The sequence below is a fragment of the Nyctereutes procyonoides genome, unplaced genomic scaffold (genome assembly GCF_905146905.1).
Source record: "Nyctereutes procyonoides isolate TBG_1078 unplaced genomic scaffold, NYPRO_anot_genome, whole genome shotgun sequence".
In the NCBI taxonomy this organism is placed as follows: domain Eukaryota; kingdom Metazoa; phylum Chordata; class Mammalia; order Carnivora; family Canidae; genus Nyctereutes; species Nyctereutes procyonoides.
The window spans coordinates 22,025,167-22,045,942 of NW_026575035.1; the positions used below are offsets into that span (position 1 = coordinate 22,025,167).

Sequence of the window (20,776 nt, forward strand, 5' to 3'; positions counted from 1 at the left end):
TTCACTGAAGTCTTTCAAATAATGAGGCATCTCAAATGTTTCTGTTACTTTCCAGGCAGGTGTGACTGCAATATTTGGTGGCAGAGATACTTGTTTCAAACACTTCTGCTAAAATGGATATGACCATCATGCTATGTTATTTGTTCAAGACCTAATCTCTCCAATGCCAGAGGCTAAAGAACTCAGAGGAAGAGAAAATGAACATATCCTTCCCAAATGTCAGGTTTATCTATTACAATAGAAACTTAAAGAATAACTCTCTTCCCTGAAAACTTTTGTTTTCTTCCCCTTACTGTCTCACTCATTCAAGAATATTATTTACCAAACACCTGCTACATGATGCTAGTAATACATTAAAGTGCAAGACGGACTTGATCCCACTCTCTTGTGAGAGTTCTAGTCTTCACTATGTATTAAGCCCCCCTACTTTCTGAGGTCTACTAGAATACAGTGACCAACTTTTTTTTTTCTTTTAAGGATTATTTATTTTAGAGAGAGGTAGAGAGAGAGGAGGGAAGGGGCAGAGGGAGAATCTTAAGCAGACTCCATGCTGAGCACTGAGCCCAATACAGGGTGCAGGGCTTGATCTCTTGACCTTGAGATCACGACCTGAGCCAAAATCAAGAGTTGGATGATTTACCAAATGAGCCACCTTGGCACTCCAAAACGTAGTTTCTGTAATTCATTCTGTTGTCATAATTGGCAAAACTGTATATTTTCCAAAGAGAGATGCTGTTGGTTTAATTTAGTTTGGAGGTTGAGAGATCTAATCTCAGTGGTATTACAAATGCAACAGCAGCATCTGGCAGAAGGAAAGATTTATTGTGTATCACCAATGAGCATGTATTTTAAAGCATTTCAACTTCCTCTTAGAAAAAAAGTCAGATACAGAAATAGGGAAGAAACCACAGGTCATTCTAAAAGAAATTGTCCCACGAAACCAGTAGCAATGTCAATATCAACCTCCACCTGCACAAGAGATATAATGAGATGGCTGGGTTTTTATCAATAGGAATAGTTGACAACTGGAGTCAAACACAGTATCTGTCATAATGATAGAAAGCACAGATGTACCCACTATTTACTAATAAGGAATATATTAAAGTAAAACTTTGGAAATTAAAAGTAGCCAACTAGTCCTAGGGTGGCAATTATAGGTGTAATTGCTTAATTTTCTATTTTGGTATCTTTATGCCAGTCTAATTTTTATTTCCTTTTCTAAGTTGGCTCCACACCAAATGTGGGGCTTGAACTCATGACCTAGAGACCATATGCCCGAGCCAACCAGGTGCCCCTGCAAGTCTGATTTTTCATAAGGAAGGGCAAAATGAACAATTTTGTCTCTAATGAATAAAAGGAATTCGGACTGGTACATCTAAAATACAATTATTTCACAGTAATTTTTCGAGGAGTTAGATATAACTCAGGTGCAGTATTTCTCCTGTTTCTTTAAACAGTGACTTACTTAGAGAAAGTGACTAAGGCTTCAAAGGCTTAAGTTTTCTCTGGGGGAGTGGTGGTGGTTGGGGAGGAGAGGGGAGGAGAGGGAAAGGGGAGAGAAGAGGGCAGGTTAAGAGAACCAAGCAGACTGAAACCATAGGAAAAACATGCTAGGATAGGTCTAGCAGGAAACCAAGAGCAAAGTCAGAGATAAATTTTAATACCAGTTCAACCATCAATTTAAAAAGATCTGAAAAACAGGAATACTACCTATCTCCCCTAAAGAGTGTATTTTGTGAGCCATCAATAGGAGTGGAGATGTGCTCATTGTGTGTGTTTCCCAGGTCTGTTGCAAAAACAGTTAATGAATTATTTTATTAAAAAACTATTTACTGAGCACTTAGAGGTTTTTTTGGCCCAGGCAGTGGTATGCAGCAAAAAACAAAAAAATTCTCTGCCTTCAAGAAGGCTGGGAGAGTCAGATGACAGAAAATATAGGAGGAAAAGGTGAATTGATATCAAAATACAATGGGAATACTTGTATCTATTCAGTGTTTAGAGAGAAACTAAAAAAAAAAAAAAAAAAGAATGTTACTTTCATATGTTCTAATAAAAAAACAATTTCTAACTTTAGCTTTTTTTGTACTTTTAAAGGTTAGGATTCTGGAGTTGAAAAGACGCTAAAGATTATGTAGTTCAAACCAGTAATGATTTGCTTCAATCAAACTTAATGCCATTAACCTCCAGCGGTCTGTATCTTTCACTAGCAGATTAACTGGCAAAATGTTACTTGATTCCTTTTCCTTTCTTAAAGTTTAATTGAGAGGGAGAAGAAGGAAAGGAGGGGGTGAGACAGAGAGAAAGGCATAGGTAGGTAAATAGATAAAGGTTATCAGCTATGGATCACATGCTACGTTTTTGGCATATTACCCAAGTATACTAACTAGATTTACCAAAAGAAATCTCAATTATTTTGGATTGGAACTAGAACTAAGACTGGAACTCTCATCAACTAGATTTTATAAGTTGTTACTTGGGGACTGGGAAAGGAGAAACAGGTAAAGACCATGGTACAGGTGATAGCTTTACTAAAAATGAAAGGCATCAAAGATTTAAGAGCCAACTAAACTTTCAAAAGTGCATTTTTTCCTTTCTTTTTAAAAGTAAACTCTATGCCCAACTTGGGGCTTGAACTCACGACTGACTCTGAGATCAAGAGTTGCATGCTCTACGGACTGAGCCAGCCAAGCACCCCTCGTATTTTTCGTTTTCAAAAGCAAACTGATTTGAAATAAAAATGTATGGCAGCTGAACAAATGAGAGAGAATAACTACTAAACTGGATCCTAACGGAAAAACATATTATCAAGGACAGGAACGCTTTATTGTAAGAAAGATACAGAAAAATTAGCACTGAAAAACAATCCTATTACTATACCGGAGAAGTGGTTGCATATGCAATTGCTCTTACAGGCAAATTACATCAGGTGAAAATGAAGAGTATCTTTTATGGGGTCTATGGATTTCTGCCAATTAATGACAGGAGTAGTGAGCATCTGAAATAATATTCGCTGTGATGGGAAACCTAATGCCCAGCAGGCAAGCACCTTATCTGTGGTTCCTTTTGCCCTCATATTCCTTTTGTGACATCCAACAAATCATTACACACAAGTGAAGGTAAATTAGGTAAAAATATTTCTGATCAACAGTTCTCTAGGAGATAAAAGTATTTTTTAATTAGTAGAAAATCAGGTAATACTCAAAACTTAGAGATTAGTTCTATTTATCTGCACATGGTAATACAGAAATGCAATTTCTATGCTTAAGTGAATGAATCTTACTTTTTTTACTAATAGTATTTTGCTAATAGTTTGAATGCTATCTTAGGCTCTCAAGATATCATTTCCTGTTTCTTTTTTCAAATGTTTACTTGTTGATTAAAACAAATATGATTTTTAAAAGCCACCACTGTCAAGAGGAGCACAGTCTTGACAGGTCAAAAAAATTCTCATGGGCATCAAAGGCTTACCTATATTAGTCTCTTAGAAGCTACCAAAAATCAGTTCACTAAGCTTTACTTCTTACGTGTTCTCAGAGCTGGAATCTGGAAACATGAAGACTGTACTTAAATTTAACTAGTTACATAAAGCACAACAGACCAGAGAATCAGGATCCCTAGCTGTTAGCACAGGACTTGTCCAGAGCACTATGTGTGGTATCCTTCTATTTAGCTATTTACTGAAAAAATGTACCCAAAGGAGCAAAGGAAATATAAGCTTATGTTCAGAAGCATTTGTGTCTTTCCAATTCCACTTAAGAGGCCAGGTACATAGCCTCTGTGGAGAATGAGAATATATGTATTACAAGAACAACACGGCTCTATTGTCCAACGGCAAACATCCCAGGGAAAAGCCAGCTAATAAACATTAGAAGCTGGTCAAATGTATCCTTAACTGCAATGCATGTACTAAGCAGTGGGTTTCCCTAGGAACAGAGGTGGTCTGGGAATCTAGGTACCAGTTACTAGAAGAGGTAAGAGAATACCCATGGCAGACAAAGCTCAGCAGCAAGTGCCTTCTAGTTCGTGGTGAATTTTTAGCCTTCTTTTGCTTTTCTCTCCAATCAGGAATGGAACAGAACTGATCCAGTAGAATTTCTTCATAATTCTCTTTGCCTCTCTTGTCACCTCAACTTCTATTCTGTTCCCAATTTCAGAGTGGGCGAACACAGGGATAAGAGATGGATCTGTTCCTTTTGGTAATGAAACCCTTATCAGTGGGCACTGATCAGTAAGGCATTACCAATGAGAGACAGAATGATCAGGCAAATCACTAAACTCTCCTAGTTCACTCACTTATAACTGTAGGCTGATAATCTGACTTGCCTACTACCTTAGCTGCTATGATAATCCAATGAAATGTGAAGGGAAAGCCCCAAACTCTAAGCATGCCATCCAGACAAGAAATATTAAACATTTATAACTAAAAATTATTTGTATTGTATACAAATTCAGGGTACTGGTCCTTTGTAGGATGAATGTACTTTTGAGTGCTTGCAGTCTCAGAGGGTGGTTATTTTCAGGTTCAACAGTTTACTATTCCTACATGTACCAAAAATCCATCCAGTTCTTGGTCCTTCTATTCTCTTCTGCTTCTATACCTGGACTAAGGGTCTTTCACTTTTTGGGATGACTTCATCATGTTTACCATGTGGACACAATTTTGGCTATATTGACAGTGCTGCTCTTAGACCAGATTTCTACTATTGAAATTTCATTTAAATAATTTGACAGAAATTTCTTATCACTCTTAATATTTAGAAACCAGTAAGGCCCTAACTTTTCATTTATTTTTATTTTAATTAATTAATTAATTAATTAATTAATTAATTTATGATAGTCACACACACAGAGAGAGAGAGAGAGAGAGAGAGAGAGAGAGGCAGAGACACAGGCAGAGGGAGAAGCAGGCTCCATGCACCGGGAGCCCGACGTGGGACTCGATCCCGGGTCTCCAGGATCGCGCCCTGGGCCAAAGGCAGGCGCTAAACCGCTGCGCCACCCAGGGATCCCTAACTTTTCATTTATTAAATAGATACTATTATAGCTTAGAAGTGATATTTGCAAAGAAATTAGTGGTAAATTTTTATTGCACTTAGCTAAAAACACGGATGAAAAATGCTAATGAATGGAGTTTAATTATATTTAGAATATTTTTCCAAATAACAATATTACCTAATAATTTCCATATTTATAAATAGCTTTAGTTATTTAAGTGCTTAATTGTATTCTTCTATGTGGTTTTAGAAATGCTACCTGTAAATCAGTCCTCCTTTCCTTCCTTTCCCACCTTATCTACCTAATAAAATAGACTATTAGAAGTGTGGTAACTGCTCTAATTAGGAACCATCCTCTTCCTAGACACGATGTATTGGTTCCAGTGGGATCTTCAAGAACTCTGCCCACTAGAAAGGTCTCTTGATTAAATCTCACAATTTCTATACTTAAGGATACAACTTTAACAATCACAGGTTGTTTTACCTATGTACTAGGTCAATTCACAAATATTTTCTTGTTTTATCAGGAAATAAAATAGGTGGGGGTTTGGCTTACTTGTTATCATGATGCCTGGCTGGAGGAAGTCATGGAAGGGTGGAGCATGTCTATTAGATGAGTGTCAGGAATTACACGATATAGGGCCACCTCCCAGTTCACTTTTTTTTTTTTAAGGTTTCATTTATTTATTCACGGGAGACATGAAGAAATAGGCAGAGACATAGGCAGAGGGAGCAGAGAGCCTGATGTGGGACTCAATCCCAGGACCCCGGGATCATGACCTGAGCCAAGGCAGATGCTCAACCACTGAGCCACCCAGGTGCCCCCCAGTTTACTTTTCAACACAATTCTTAGGGATGTGCTCAATGTTGCCCTGCTTTCTATACTGGTTTAAACAAATTATAAAGGAACGAACTTTAAATTAATTTGACTTGAAAAGCATAAATGCTATCACTTTTCTGAGGCCAGACATTTTAAGAGATAAGGATAAGGAGGTGCTATACCAAATGAACCAGTACCCACACCTCCCTGCATTCCAATGTCTGCCTGGGAGACAGGGCTCCTCCTGGTTTGAGCTTCCGCCCACAGGGACTTCATACAAACATTCTACTCTGCTCAAAGACTTCTATCCATATTGTGTATATTTACTTTTAAAAACAGAAGTTTCCCATATTTGGAATGCCTGGTGGATCCAAAGCTAGTATTGGCTGTAACTGTATGAATGTCAAAGGAGAAAAATGAAAGAAAACACAGCAAGAAATAGGCATTTAGTAGATAAATACATATAGCCTGGGCCCTCTGAACTGCAGCTAATTAGTTCCGAAGTTTCAATTGTGATTTCCCTCCAAGAGTCTAGCACAAAAAAACTTTCTACATTAGTTAATGAGTTGGAGAGTGAGAGTTTAGGAAACAGCGGAATATGTGTTTGGAGTAGGTAACTCCCCACACAGAAAAGGGGAATAAGAGACTGAGGTAATAGGGGACTTAGAAAAAATATTTTACTAGATACAGAAAACAATTAGCCTCATCTCCTATGTGGAGGGATCACAGAACAAGCTGTATCTGTACTGAGATCATACTCAGTTTAGTTACCCTAAATATAAATATTCTCCAGAGTACAAATCTCCCTGGATGGGAAATTATTCTTTATAGACATTTCTATGGGAAAAATGCAGCCTGAGTTTCAAACCACCAACTCATAAGCTTGGGGAACCCAGACCATTTGTAAGTGCAAGTTGCTGTGACATACTAAATGTTCCATAACAAAAAAGCTGACTTCTCTGTAACGCTGCTTTCTTTCTTCTTGCAGTACTGCTGTCCCTTGCGTTTTAAAAATCCTACATATGGATAGATTTTCTTTATTTTAAAAAGAAAAGTTGACTTCCTTCTGTAATTTGATTCAAATTTAATACCAAACAATATAATGTACTTGAAATTTCCTTTTTTGACTTTTATTATTCTTCAGTGTCATTACTCCCTCTACAGGTAGAAAATGTGAATGAACTACCAACCATGATTCTACCATGTTTTTGAAGTAAACCAAAAACACACATTAAAGAAAAAAGTTACTTTTCACCTTGGACAAAAGCTTATTCAACTAGAAAAGACATATTCATTGTAACTTTTGCAATAAATAGTAAATTTCCTATTGTCATTCAAGTATCCAGGTAAGTCTACCTAATATTTAATATAAGGATCATACAACTTATGAGGCTAGTTATAGAGCATAATATTTACGTAGGCAAATAACAATTATGGAATCAACAGGCTCACCTTTATCTGGGAGTCTAGGATACAGGTCAGAGTCACATGAGTAGCAGATACAGTTTAATATCAAATTTGATATAAAAATAGTGCTTTTTCTGTAACTGGTACAGCATAGTGTTTGGAAGGTCTAATGTATAAATAGGTTACAGGTGACAAGATCTAATTTCATCTCCTTCTAACCCATGGAGTGAGAGCTCATGCTTGTTCATCTTATTTATCTTTCTCTTAGCCCAGAGAATCTCCACTCTGGTAGCATGTTATAATCATTCAGGGACTTTTAAAAACTTTATGTGTGGGTCTCAACCAGAAAATAATCAGAGTGAATCCTTCCCAGTAGACTACTTTGATACTATGACTACTGTGATAAAACTCTCAGAAGAAAATACAGGGAAAAATTTCATGACATTGGATTTGGCAACAATTTCTTGAATGTGACACCAAAAGCACAGGAAATACATAGAAAAAAACAGCTCAGTTGAACTTCATCAAAATTAAAAACTTTGTGCAGCAAAGAACACTATCAAAATAGTACAAAGACAACTCATGGAATGGGGAAAAATACAGGCAAAGCATATACTAATAAGAGATTAATATCCAAAATACGCATATGTGAATATATGTTCAACATCATGAGTCATTAGGGAAATGCAAATCAAAACTACAATGACATAGCATTTCATACCCATTAGGATGGCTATTATTATAAAAACAACAAACAGAAAAACAAGTGCTAGTGAGAATGTGGAGAAACTGGAACTCTTAATAGAATTGCTGGTAGGAATGTAAAATGGTTCGGCTGTATGGTGGATCCCCAAGAAACTAAACAGGATTACTCTATGGTTCAGCAATTTTGCTTCTGGCTATATACTCAAAAGAACTGAAAGCAGGAATAGATACTGTGCACCCATGGCAGCATTATTCATATCAGCCAGAAGGTGAAAATAACCCAAAATGTCCATAGATGAATGGATAAACAAAATGTAGCATTTAGACACAATGGACTACCATTCAGCTTTAAAAAGGAAGGAAATTCTGACATGTTGAAACAGGATAAACTTCTCGGATACTACCTCAGTGAAATAAGCTAGATATAAAAGGACAAATACTGTATAATTCTACTTATTTGAGGTTCAAGGAGATAGTACAATGATGGTTGCCAGGGGCAGGTGGTAAGGGTAATGGGGAGTCAGTGTTTAATTATAGTTTCAGGTTGGGAAGATGAAGAAATTCTGAGATGGATGGTGGGAATGGTTGCAAAACAATCTGAATGTATTTAATGCCACTAAACTGTATGTTTACAAATGGTTCATTATAAGTTTCATTATGTGTATCTTACCACAATGATTAAAAAAAAAAAAAAAGCCACTCAGGCAATTCCAATTAGCAGCCAGAGCTGAGAGCCAGTGTTCCAAAGACTAAGGAAATAAGCCAAGATTGGGATAGTGTGACAAACTGACACAAGACTATGTCCACATATGCTCACTTCCACGTCACTGGTGCTCTTGCCACCTTCTCCTCAACTCCTACAATCCAAGCTTCTTCAAAGTCCAGTTTATGTCCTAGATCATCAGAGCCTTTCCTGAAGTCATTCTATGAGAAACGGAGAGCATTTAATCTCCACCTTTCTTATGAGAAGGTTGCACTGTCATCATTTATGTCCCCACTGACCAAAGCCCTAGGAAGATGATGACCTAGCATGAGTGCTGGCTACTGCAAGACAGCACTAGAAACAATACAGAGGGAAACTGCCAAACAAAAGAAATCTCTGGAGACCCAGGATGGTGAATGTGTGTGTACAGGATGAGGGGGAGTGCCTCTGGCTTGGGGCAGGAAAAAGGAAAACAAAAACTTAAAAATTCTGCTCTTGGGGTGCCTGAGTGGCTAAGTCGGTTAAGCAGCCAACTCTTGATTTCAGCTCAGGTCATGATCTCAGGGTTATGAGATTGAATCCCGTGCCAGGCTCTGTGCTCAGCAAGGAGTCTGCTTGAGATTCTCTCTCTCAAATTAGTTAATTAATTAATTAATTAATTAATTAATTAAAAGAAATTCTGCTTTTGCTGCTCTGTCCCAATCACCCTGTATTCAGTATATGCTGCCTCGTTTACAGAAACTGGGAACTCTGGTCTAGGTTCAGGAGTAAAGTTAAGGCAGTCTGAAAAAAAATTCTGCTGTGAAGAGCTGAGAGGAACAGGTGGGAACTAATTCCTTACAGTCACTGTCTTACTCTACCCTCTCCATACCAGTGAGTTGATAAATGACACTAGAAGATTAAAGAATACAGCCTTTAAATCTGCTTTTGTCCAGCTCCTCCTCAAAGGTGAGGAGTTGTGTCCTGAGATGGTGCTTGGTGATAATTAGCTGCAGTCCTGTGGTGTCTGGGTTGGCAACCCCACAGCTTACCCATTTTCAGCCTTTGAGGTTATCACTGGGGTAACATAGCCTTTTAGCAGTGATAGCCTTTTAGCAGTGGTTCTCAAACCAGGCTACACACTGGAATTACCTGGCAGCTTTAAAAAAACTGGCTAGATCAATTTCTGAGATGGGGCTTGGCTATTAAGAGTTTTTACCAGGGTTCCTGGGGACCCTAACATACAGCCAGAGTTGACATTAGTTTCTAGCCTGGCCTGTCTTCTTCTGCATTACTTGAGAATAGTCAATACACAGTAAGACAAGACATTTGAGGACCACAAGTATTTCATGGAAGAAAAACAAAATGGATTCTAAATTATATGGAAGAAAGGATAGATCAGATTAAGAACTTAAAATTCTTAAAATAATAGTAAGAGATATTATTAGAGTATAAAAGAAGAAAACAAGAAATAATAGTACAGAAATATTAAGTAAAAGAATGTAACAGTTGAACTAAAAATACAATAGATGGGATAGATAACATAACTCATATACCTGAGGAATGAACTGGTTGGAAGACCAGATCCCCCAGAAGAAAAAGGAAGAGAAAAAGCACTGGGAAATATATAGCCTGTGCTTTTGGTGTCACATTCAAGAAATTGTTGCCAAATCCAATGTCATGAAATTTTTCCCTGTATTTTCTTCTGAGAGTTTTATCATTTTAGCTGAATAGCTTCTTAAAACTACCAGTACTAGTACTCTGGTCTACTGGGAAGGATTCACTCTGATTATTTTCTGGTTGAGACCCACACATAAAGTTTTTAAAAGTCCCCGAATGATTATAACATGCTGCCAGAGTGGAGATTCTCTGGGCTAAGAGAAAGATAAATAAGATGAACAAGCATGAGCTCTCACTCCATGGGTTAGAAGGAGATGAAATTAGATCTTGTCACCTGTAACCTATTTATACATTAGACCTTCCAAACACTATGCTGTACCAGTTACAGAAAAAGCACTATTCTCCTGCTCCCTGCATTTTTATATCAAATTTGATATTAAACTGTATCTGCTACTCATGTGACTCTGACCTGTATCCTAGACTCCCAGATAAAGCTGAGCCTGTTGATTCCATAATTGTTATTTGCCCACGTAAATATTATGCTCTATAACTAGCCTCATAAGAAGTTGTATGATCCTTGGTGGGCTTACCTGGATACTTAAATGACTATATATAGTTCTATATATAGTTATAAAAGACTAACATCCACATAATGATGTCCCAGAAAAAAGAACAAAAGTGATAAGAAGTTTGGTGGAAAAAAAAAAAAAGAAATTTGGTGGAATAGGTAATGGGAGATACTTTCTCCAGAACAAGATTAAAAAGCTCAGAACGACAGGGTCAGCTCTCAGTATCAGAGAGGAGAGAAAGGAAAACTGTAGAGCTAGTTAACACTACAGTAAAATTCAAAATATAAAAAGACAAAAGATTTTTCAACAGAACGCTTCTCACACATTAGATATGTAGTGTTTATAGAAAGTAAATCAAAGAAACATGAAATAAAGACATCATTTACTCTTTATGAGCCAGTTATACCAAATACAATTCTACAAGAGACAATAATAATAAGTAAGTGTTTATGGGAAGAATGGAATAAATATACTTATTAGTCAAATATCCTACACTCCAAGACTATATTTAAACTGGCCAAATTAAGGTTTCATCTATCTGTGTATTTCTATTTAAGCTCCTCTTTTGAGGAATACCTAAAACCTCTCCTCTCAAGGTAGGTATTAGTAAAAACAGATCTTGGCTAGTTTAGGTATGTACATTTGAAATACAACACAGTTACCCTTTCAGAGCATACAATTAAAAGGGTTCTATTTTATAGCCAGGAGCTGTAAAGATAAAGTAGATGAAACAGGCATTGATTTAACTGCCAAACACCTTCAGTTTTCTAATAATAGTAAAAAAGTCAGAGACTTCTCATAAATATGTTCTCAAAGGAAGGCCTTATATCTTTTTTCTGCCCATTTTTTGTAATGGTTATGCTACAGGCTCATAGAAGTTCTTCAGTAGTGGCTTACCTGGTCAATATCAGCATTTCTTGGAAGAAAATAAACAATATTATTAGTGATCTTCTGGGAAAGCCTGAAGATTTCAAAGGTGGACAATAGTTAAGGAATGGTAACAAAAACAACATTAATTTCTGATCAGAGATATGTCATAATCCAAATGTATTTTGATATGTAACTATAAGATAACTTACATTTAGATTCTCTAATGGAACCTAAAAGAGAATTAAGTAGATTTTGTAATTCAGATGGGTCACTGAAATTAAACCTATTCATCTGATTATCCTTGTGGAAGACAGCCAAGAGCCAGAAAGACACTTTCTCTTTTTGCCATTTCCTAATTATTTGAAAATAGAACAGGAAAGCATATCACCTTTTTCCAGTAAACAATAAAGACACATAAATCTGGTTGTTGTGGCTTACATTCTAAATTTTAATTAGTAATTTAGAAACATGCTTCCTGTTAGAGTCAAACAGATGATTCCTCTGGGGAGGAGAGATAAAGAAAGGGTCAAATAATAAATGCTATTTATTCTTTATGAAAGAAGGGTTTGCTTTGGTATCTTGAAAGAGTAACAGGAAACATTTGAAGATGCAAACAGAATTAGCACAAGCCAGTGTAAGCTGAAGAAAAGATAAGGGATGGTCACCCAGAGTCTAAGGATAGGTTTTGAAGAAACTCCCAATTTTCAAGATAATAATTTCAAGCAATTAATATTTCCTAGTTCTTGTTTTATAATGATAAAATTGGATAGTAACCAAAGGAAATATGACTTCACATCTGCCATTCTTCTTGAAAATCAACTACCACTTAATTTTTACATACTGGCTCTTTATGCAAAATCAACTCGAATCTATCAAGTGCTATTAGTGAGTATCTCCCTACTTCACTAATCTCTTTCTGAAATACAGACACACAACATACACTCATTCACATGCACATCTTTCTCTCCACAACCATTGTTTGAGTAAACTCTCAGCCTTCTAAAGGATATCCATCAGGAGACATCATGGTCCTAATGTCAAAGGTCTCTGCAGTAGCATAGTCTGGTCCTCCCCAAGGGGGGCTAAGAAATACAACATCAGCCTTTAAGTGAGAAGCCAGCAGGAGGAAATCTCCACAGATGAACTCTATCTTGTCTGCTATTCCATAAACTTCTGCATTATTGCGAGCAAGATCAATCTTAACAGGATCAATATCAATGGCAATCACTAAAAGTGGGAAAAGAAAAGATGAATCAAATGACATTGATCTATAGAACAGTTCATCTTCTGAGTAGTCTGATTTTTTTTTCCTCTGTAAAAGAACTTTTTTTTTGAAGACTAAGGGAGTTTGGCACATATACCAGAGATAAAGAATTTAATTAAAATTTTTAATCTAAATTAGAAAAATTCACTTGTGTAGTACCAAGAAAATGTGACTGAAGGACCTGGCTTTCAAAGTTTGGTCATTCAGCCAGCTTTTCCAAAACCAGTAGTGACAGTTGCCATATAGTATCTATTGAGAGGTAAACATGTGCTTAGTACTGTGCTCTGAACAGCCTGAGCAGCAAACACTTGGAAAGGTTACTGACTGCATGTCAAGCTTGTAACACTAGGATTTCAGAACAGATCCATTTCCTAAAACGAGATAGAGTCCAAAGAAAAACAAATGTGACTTCTACAGAAAAGCAAATTAAAACACATTATGACAAACCCATATAGCCAGCTTATGAAGAAATGTAAAAACATCTGTTGATAATGTTTAATGAGACATCATAGGAAGAAGGAACCAACAACGATATGTTTTCATCAAATGGGCTTTCATTTAATTTATTGGAATTTCATAATTAGCAATGCAAACATATGTTAATTTTAGCTCACTCCTCTGGCAGTAAATAACTCAAATGCACCTGTATGTGCACCAGGGTACTAGTGGCAATATTTTATATTTGGAAGGTCTAAGTGGAACCCTGATGTATACACCATGGTTGTCATGGAAACAGTTTTCTAGAAAATGGCAGTTTCAAAATTTGTTAACACTTTTGAGAAATAATGCACTAAATAAATCACTTCAACAATGAATACAAGCTCCGATCACATGTTGAAATCATGCATTTACAATGCTATTTTTTCTGTTCTAAACAAGTAATATTCGTAAGAGAAAAGATGAAAATGTCCTTTTCAGCTGTTCAATCTGCTCCAATTGTAGTACAGAGACAGACGGAAAAATATGCTAACACCAAAAACTCAATGGGAAAAATGATTTTCAACATCAAATATATTCAGTCAATCTTCATGTTTTTCATCTTCATTTCTCCTAGAGGCTGCTTTGTCTTTAGGCCTAACAGAATGTAAGCACTTGGTCTATTATGTAAATGAAATGCTGACAAATGTTGGATGACATTTTATAGAACTGCATTGTCCAATAACAATAGCCGCTACCCCTATGTGGCTATTACCTTTAATTGATTAAAATGAAATAAAGAATTTAGATCCTCAGTCACATTGCCACATTTCTTTTTTTTTTTTTTTTTTTTTTAAGATTTATTTATTTGAGAGACAGCAAGCAAGCTAGCCAGCCAGGGGAGGGGCGGAGGGAGAGGAAGAGAGAATTCTCAAGCAGACTCTGGGCTGAGTGCAGAGCCTAACGCAGGGCTTGATCCCAGAACCCTGAGATCATGACCTGAACCAAAATCAAGACTTGGCCATTTAACCCACTGAGCCACCCAGACGCCTCCACACTGCCACATTTCAAATGCTCAATAGCTACATGTGGCTAGTGGCTATCACACAGGACAGTGCAGATACACAACACTGCTATCATCACAGAAAATTCTAGTGGATAGCAGTAATACTGAAGTATACAGAAAGGTATAAAATTTTTAACATTAGGGATTCCTGGATGGCTCGGTGGATGAGCACTAGCCTTTGGCTTAGGGCATGATCCTGCCAGGATCGAGTCCTACATTGGGCTCCCCACAGGGAGCCTGCTTCTCCTTCTGCCTATGTCTCTGCCTCTCTCTGTGTCTCTCATGAAAAAATAAATAAAAATATTAAAAAAAAAAAACTTTACCATCAAAGTGCAAAACTTTGTGGATTCTCTAACCATTCAGGTGAGTATACTCATAGACAACAACTACCTGAATAGAAGGAAATAAGAGGCACAACAGGATCATGTCAATTATAAACAATCCATTTTCTCATATATATGGATACATGTGGGTATTCATGTACATTCACTTAAAGAGTAACTGATCATATACATATGTGTATATATAAACATACATACGTGTGTATATATAAGCACACATACAGATAGATATACAGGCACACAATTACACTTCAAAAATTTTGAATTCCCTATGATGATGCAGTCAGCTCTATCATACTAGGTGCAGTACATATAACTAAAATTAGGACATCTGTGTGAGCTGCTGCTGCTGATTTGGGGGAACAGGTCATGGGACACCACTATACTGAACATGCTTCTGAGCTTCCCATTCCATATGCTGCAAGGACAGAAGCCAGATCCTGATACTACTAGGGAGGCGTTGTGTTTGCCTCCTTTTCCTCTCAGAGGCTGTTCATCAGTAAGCATGAGTGATTAAAAGATCCTAAGGGGCTGGGATGAAAGTTGGGGCTGGAATAACATGGCAGAGGTAGCCTTCTTTTAGCTTGAGACCCACAACAGACATTTTTCTTTACCAAATGTATACAGAGCTGCATAAAGCCTTGGCAAGGTACCTATATACAGAGAAATATAAATCTGTAATATGGATGGTTTCCATAATATTTTGAAAATATTTTCAGACCTCTTTGCTGCTTTATCAGAGGACAGATTTTTAGAATTGTCATGTTATGATACAATGTAAAATGAAAATAAATTTGACAACTTTTGAGGAAAAATCATTTTCAACCAATAAACACTGAATTGAGCTCACAGGACTGGCTTATCTGGCAAGTGCAGAGAAAAAAATTTTATGAGTAAATAATGAATTCAAGGAAAACAAGAAAATAATTCCTATTCCAGGAAAACGTGAAAACAACTTTAATTGAGGCTATTGGACCACATAAGGTGAGCAATGTCATGCCCTGGAACACGATTAAATAAGGGTCACAGTTCATTAGCATGGGTTTGGGTCTCAGAATCAATGTCAAATTCTCCTTCATCATTTTCTAGCTTCTATATTATGCTTCCAGAATCATACTTACCTAGTTAATCTTTAGAACTTTATATAAATTAGGGATCCCTGGGTGGCGCAACAGTTTGGCGCCTGCCTTTGGCCCAGGGCGCGATCCTGGAGACCCGGAATCGAATCCCACATCAGGCTCCCGGTGCATGGAGCCTGCTTCTCCCTCTGCCTGTGTCTCTACCTCTCTCTCTCTCTCTCTCTCTCTGTGACTATCATAAAAAAAAAAAAAAAGAACTTTATATAAATTAGTAAGAATTGTAACTCACTGAAATGGAAGCTACATGTGTATGTTGGGGGGAGAAAAAGCACCTTCAGAGTATGACTTAATAATTGATGTCTTTAAAATATCACATCATGCTACACTTTAAAAAGAATTTAGAAAGAACAGAGATATCAGAAAAAAGTGAGTAAAAACTCTTGGCTTCATGACTCAGTCATGATCATTTGGGCAGACCGTTCAATTTTATAAAGCTTCCTTTCCCCTGGGAAATAGCACACGTACCTACCTACTTGTCATAATTCTTAACACATATATAGTGATAGAGGTTTTCTTTTTCATGTTTCAAAAGTCAAACAACCATAAGAATGATATAATACTTAAAAGGTTTTTGGAGTCTTATAATGTTCAAGCTGAAAGGGATTACAGAGGATATGTCAATTTAAGGTTTCCTTTAAATTGAGGTTAAATGATGTCCAAAGTCATAAAGGTAGCAAAGCTGGAATTCCCTGTCCACTCTTCTTCTAAAGAATGGTTTTCCTTTTTAATATTTATAGTTTTATATAATGTTATAATCTTCACTTTGCCGAGCTGTGTCTGTGTAATTCTGGATAAGTTATTTCATCTCCTTATTTCCGACTTTATCTGTGAAATGCAGACAGTAAAAGATACACCTCACAAGATAACTGACTAATAAATTAATACATATTAAGCACTTACACTAGTACGTGATACAAAGCATATGCTTAATATATGCTAGTTATTATTATTTTAAATATTTGGCATCACATTACTAATTATGTATTAAATCTCAGCAAAGATAGGCTGAAGCAAAATGAAGCATTTATTGAAACTGAAAATAAATTACTTTTCTTCCTTTGACGGCATATTACCTCTCTTTCCGGTTAAGGCAAACTGAATAGTATTTCCTCCAACTCCACAGAAAGCATCTACTACAATGTCACACTTGAAGGACTGGCTGACCCGGCCAGCAATATGTTCAGCAATCTTCTCAGGGGTAACTGAAAACCAGCCCTCTGTGAAGGGAAGAGTATTTCTGTTAAGATGTTTAGTTTCAAGAAGCCAGTCCAAGCATAAACATAGCAAATATTATTATCTACACAAGCAAAACTTAGCTTCTCTTCTCAAAAAATTATAGATTATTTTTGTTTTTTAAAGATTTATTTATTTATTTGACAGAGAGAGAGAATGTGCATATGAACAGCGGAGGGGCAGAGGGAGAGGGAGAAGTAGACTCTCCTCTGAGCAAGGAGCTTGATGTAGGGCTTGATCCCAGGACCCTGAGATTATGACCTGAGCCGAAGGCAGATGCCCAGCCAACCAACCCACCCAGGTGCCCCTAATTGACTTAGTTTTAAAAAAAAGTTCCACAAAACTTGTTATAAAAAGGAGCAGTACCATTTCCCTTCCCAATTTCCACAGAAGCAAGTGCCTTAATTCTTGCCTGATGCTTTTGTAATATACTTTCCAATAACTGAATTTTAGTTTTTCTGTTTGAAGTATTAACTACTGACTATTATGAACGATGGAAAGTTAGCTATTCAACTGGCCAACTCCCCAAACTCCACCGAGTTTCCTGTTTCATTTCTAACAGAGAAGCATTGAACCAGATTTGTACTCAACACTTTGGAAATATTTGTACATTTCCAAAGGGTCAGGAAATAAAAGGAGCTGATAGCAACAGGTTGCAAAATTTTAAGAACAGCAGAACTCTCTTCATTTTCAGAAATGGGGTCCTAAACCTACTCCAAAAGAATGAGGGTACTAACCTCCTTTCCCAATAGAGAAGAAATTAACATTTTTTTCAGAAAGATATTTCTCTGAATAAAATGATACACCAATTTTCTTGTTCTCTTTCCTTACCAAAAATCTAAATGGCTCCTCACTGCTGGAAGAATAAAAAAATAAACTCCTTTTATAGAATTAAAAAGCTTTTATCCAGTCTTATTTCTTAAACTGCCATGTGCTTTCTCCAATGTGCAATATTTTATAATTATGAGAGGTTCAAAGAACCTAAAATTCTAACCCCAGATCAAGCTTCCTGATTTTGATAGTTAATAAAGATTAACATTTAAGTAGCCCCAATATGAAAATAAGCATCAACTTGCAGAATTGAGAAGGTGTTCAAGACATAGTAGGAACACTCAACAGAAGAACTCAGTTTCCAGTGTTAATTCATCAAATTATATCTTTCTACGCTAGATATTACATCATCAGATATTCTGCTTAACAATCTATTGTTCTCCGGGTGCCTGGGTGGCTCAGTGGTTGAGCATCTACCTGTGGCTCAGGTAGTGATTCTAGGGTCCTGGGGTGGAGTCCCATTTCAGGCTCCCCATAGGGAGCCTACTTATCTCTCTGCTTATGTCTCTGCCTCTGTCTAACAAATAAATAAATGAAATCTTAAAAAAAAAAAAACAAAAACCCAAATCCAACAACAATCTATTGATTCCCTTTGCTACCTATCGTAAAATATAGATTAAGTATAGTTAAGCCTGAATATGAAATTTTAAAAACATATATATCTAAATTGAGAGACACTGTAGAAAATAACTGGTCACTCATCTTTGGACAACATCAAAGTCATAAAAGACAAAAAGACTGAGGAACTATTCCAGACAAAAGGAAACTAAAAAATCATGAAAACTAAACGTAACATGTGATCCTATACTGGAAGAAAAAAAATGCCATAAGGGACATGATTAGGTTAACATTAAACTAGGATCTGGACTGCAAATGGTAGTATTGTAGCAATGTTAAATTTATAATTTTACCATTGTTGCATAAGTATCCTTGTTCTTAGAAAATACACACATAAGTACTAAGAGGTAGAAGCAATTGGACCAGAAACACATAGAGAATGGTAAGGCAAATGTGGCAAAATGTTAGAACAGTTGAATCTGGTAAAGGGCATTATGAATTTCTTTTTTTACTATTCCTGCCACTTTTCTGTAAGTCTGAACTTATTTCAAAATAGTGTTAAGCATTATATATATATTTTACCTCTGTCCAGTTTAATCCCATCATCAAAGCGGGAGAAGAGCCTGTATCTCTGGGCCCAGTATTTTGCCAGCTCAGGAACAGCAGCTATCTCAGGAGGCAGACCAATTACCTTTTTGCTCTTGTTTTTTTTCTTCTTCTTTTTCTTTTTACTTTCAGCTAAAATAAAAGAATATAAATACGCAGATGCCCAGTATGAAAAAAGACAATCAAAGATGAATTTATGTAAAAAGTATAGCCACATTCAGTATTTATAATTAGGGAATGTACTGCAGACCATGCATTCAACAGCATCCCAGGAGAAGCAGGAGGGCATACTGTGCGTAGCATGGACTTTGGATTACAGCCTCTATTTTGCTATTTATAAGCTCTCTGAGCTTGGAACAGTAACCCAGGCTCTCTAAGATCTAATTTTTAATTCCTCAAAAGGAATGAATGATAGTATTTTACCTATTTACTTCACAGGATTGTAAAGGGAAATACGTAGAGATACTACATAGGTATAAAAGTTATTACATTTGTTAGATAAGACACTGTTTTAGTCGGTCAAATGTGGAAGCCCAAACATTTCTCTTCCCTTCTTTAAAATAAAACCTCTTAAGGACTGATTAAGCTCCTAACTTTCAGCTTGGTCAGTCCTCTGAATCCAGATATTACCTGAAGGTCATATGGCTTCTGGGAAATTAAGACAGGTCACTGCTTTAAGGTTAATAGGAAAGGATCTCATTCATTCAGAGACTGACTTTTTCTTAGACAATTTTTATTAATTTGGTAATTTGGTTTAAATTCTGAGCAGATTAGAAATAGCAATTTAGAAAGAGTGCTGTCACAGCTAAGTAAAATGACAAGAACTGATGCTGACAAATAAAATTACCACCAATCCTCAAGGACAGGACTAGATCTTGTTATGGTCATCTGATCATTGCAAACAGCAGAACTGTCATCAATAGCGAAGTAAGTAGTAAGAGTCTTTTAGGAGAGGGGATACTAACATTTTGAGTGAACAAATCCTTACTGCGCAAGATCATCCTTGCAAGACCATACGACATAACATTAAGCAACCCAGTGTACACTAAGTGCCAGGACCCCTAGATCATTCTAACAGCCAATATCTTCCAAATGCCTCTGGTGAGGAACCACCAGCATTATGAGGCAAGGTAATTAGGGGAGGACAGGAAAATGGGATGGAGGATTCAGACAACCTGGTTTTGAGTCCTAGCTATGCCACCCACTGGCACTGTGACTGCAGGTGAGTTTCTTAGTTTCTCTGAGTTTACTGTGTGTATTTTTAGGATGTGGATAATCCTGCCTACCTCACTGGGTTATTTTTTAGCTTAAATGAAAATAAGGCATATGAAGGCATTTTAGAAGTCTGCAGGTGCCACATGAACATCAGCTGTACGTGACAATAAAAAAATGTAAACTACCTTATGTATGCTTTTTAGAAAGGCAAAGAAGTATATGATACAAAGAACTCAGCTCTCTCTACACACACATACACACACAGAAAAAAATTAAGATTCAAATGAGGTATTTTCCTCAATACTAAATTAAGAAAGAGACCATCACAATATAATTGTTTCATTAGATTAAGTCTGAAATCATTCATCGATAAAAATGAATACATGTCAAATGAAAATTTCTACCTCATAAAAGCTTCAATGTTCCAGTGAATACAATT

At 36.6% G+C, this 20,776-nt stretch overlaps 1 protein-coding gene across 2 annotated transcripts in view; it reads right to left on the reverse strand.

The window, feature by feature from the left end:
• The window catches only part of TGS1 (trimethylguanosine synthase 1), a 39,707-nt gene that overhangs the window by 594 nt on the left and 18,337 nt on the right, over positions 1–20,776 (reverse strand). For both annotated transcript variants that reach the window (XM_055318147.1, XM_055318146.1), the window contains exons 9-12: positions 19,099–19,254; positions 16,968–17,111; positions 12,678–12,894; positions 11,695–11,773 (exon numbers count right to left, since the gene is read on the reverse strand). In XM_055318147.1, coding sequence (XP_055174122.1) covers positions 11,695–11,773; positions 12,678–12,894; positions 16,968–17,111; positions 19,099–19,254 — 596 coding nt within the window. The remainder of the gene's footprint in view (positions 1–11,694; positions 11,774–12,677; positions 12,895–16,967; positions 17,112–19,098; positions 19,255–20,776) is intronic.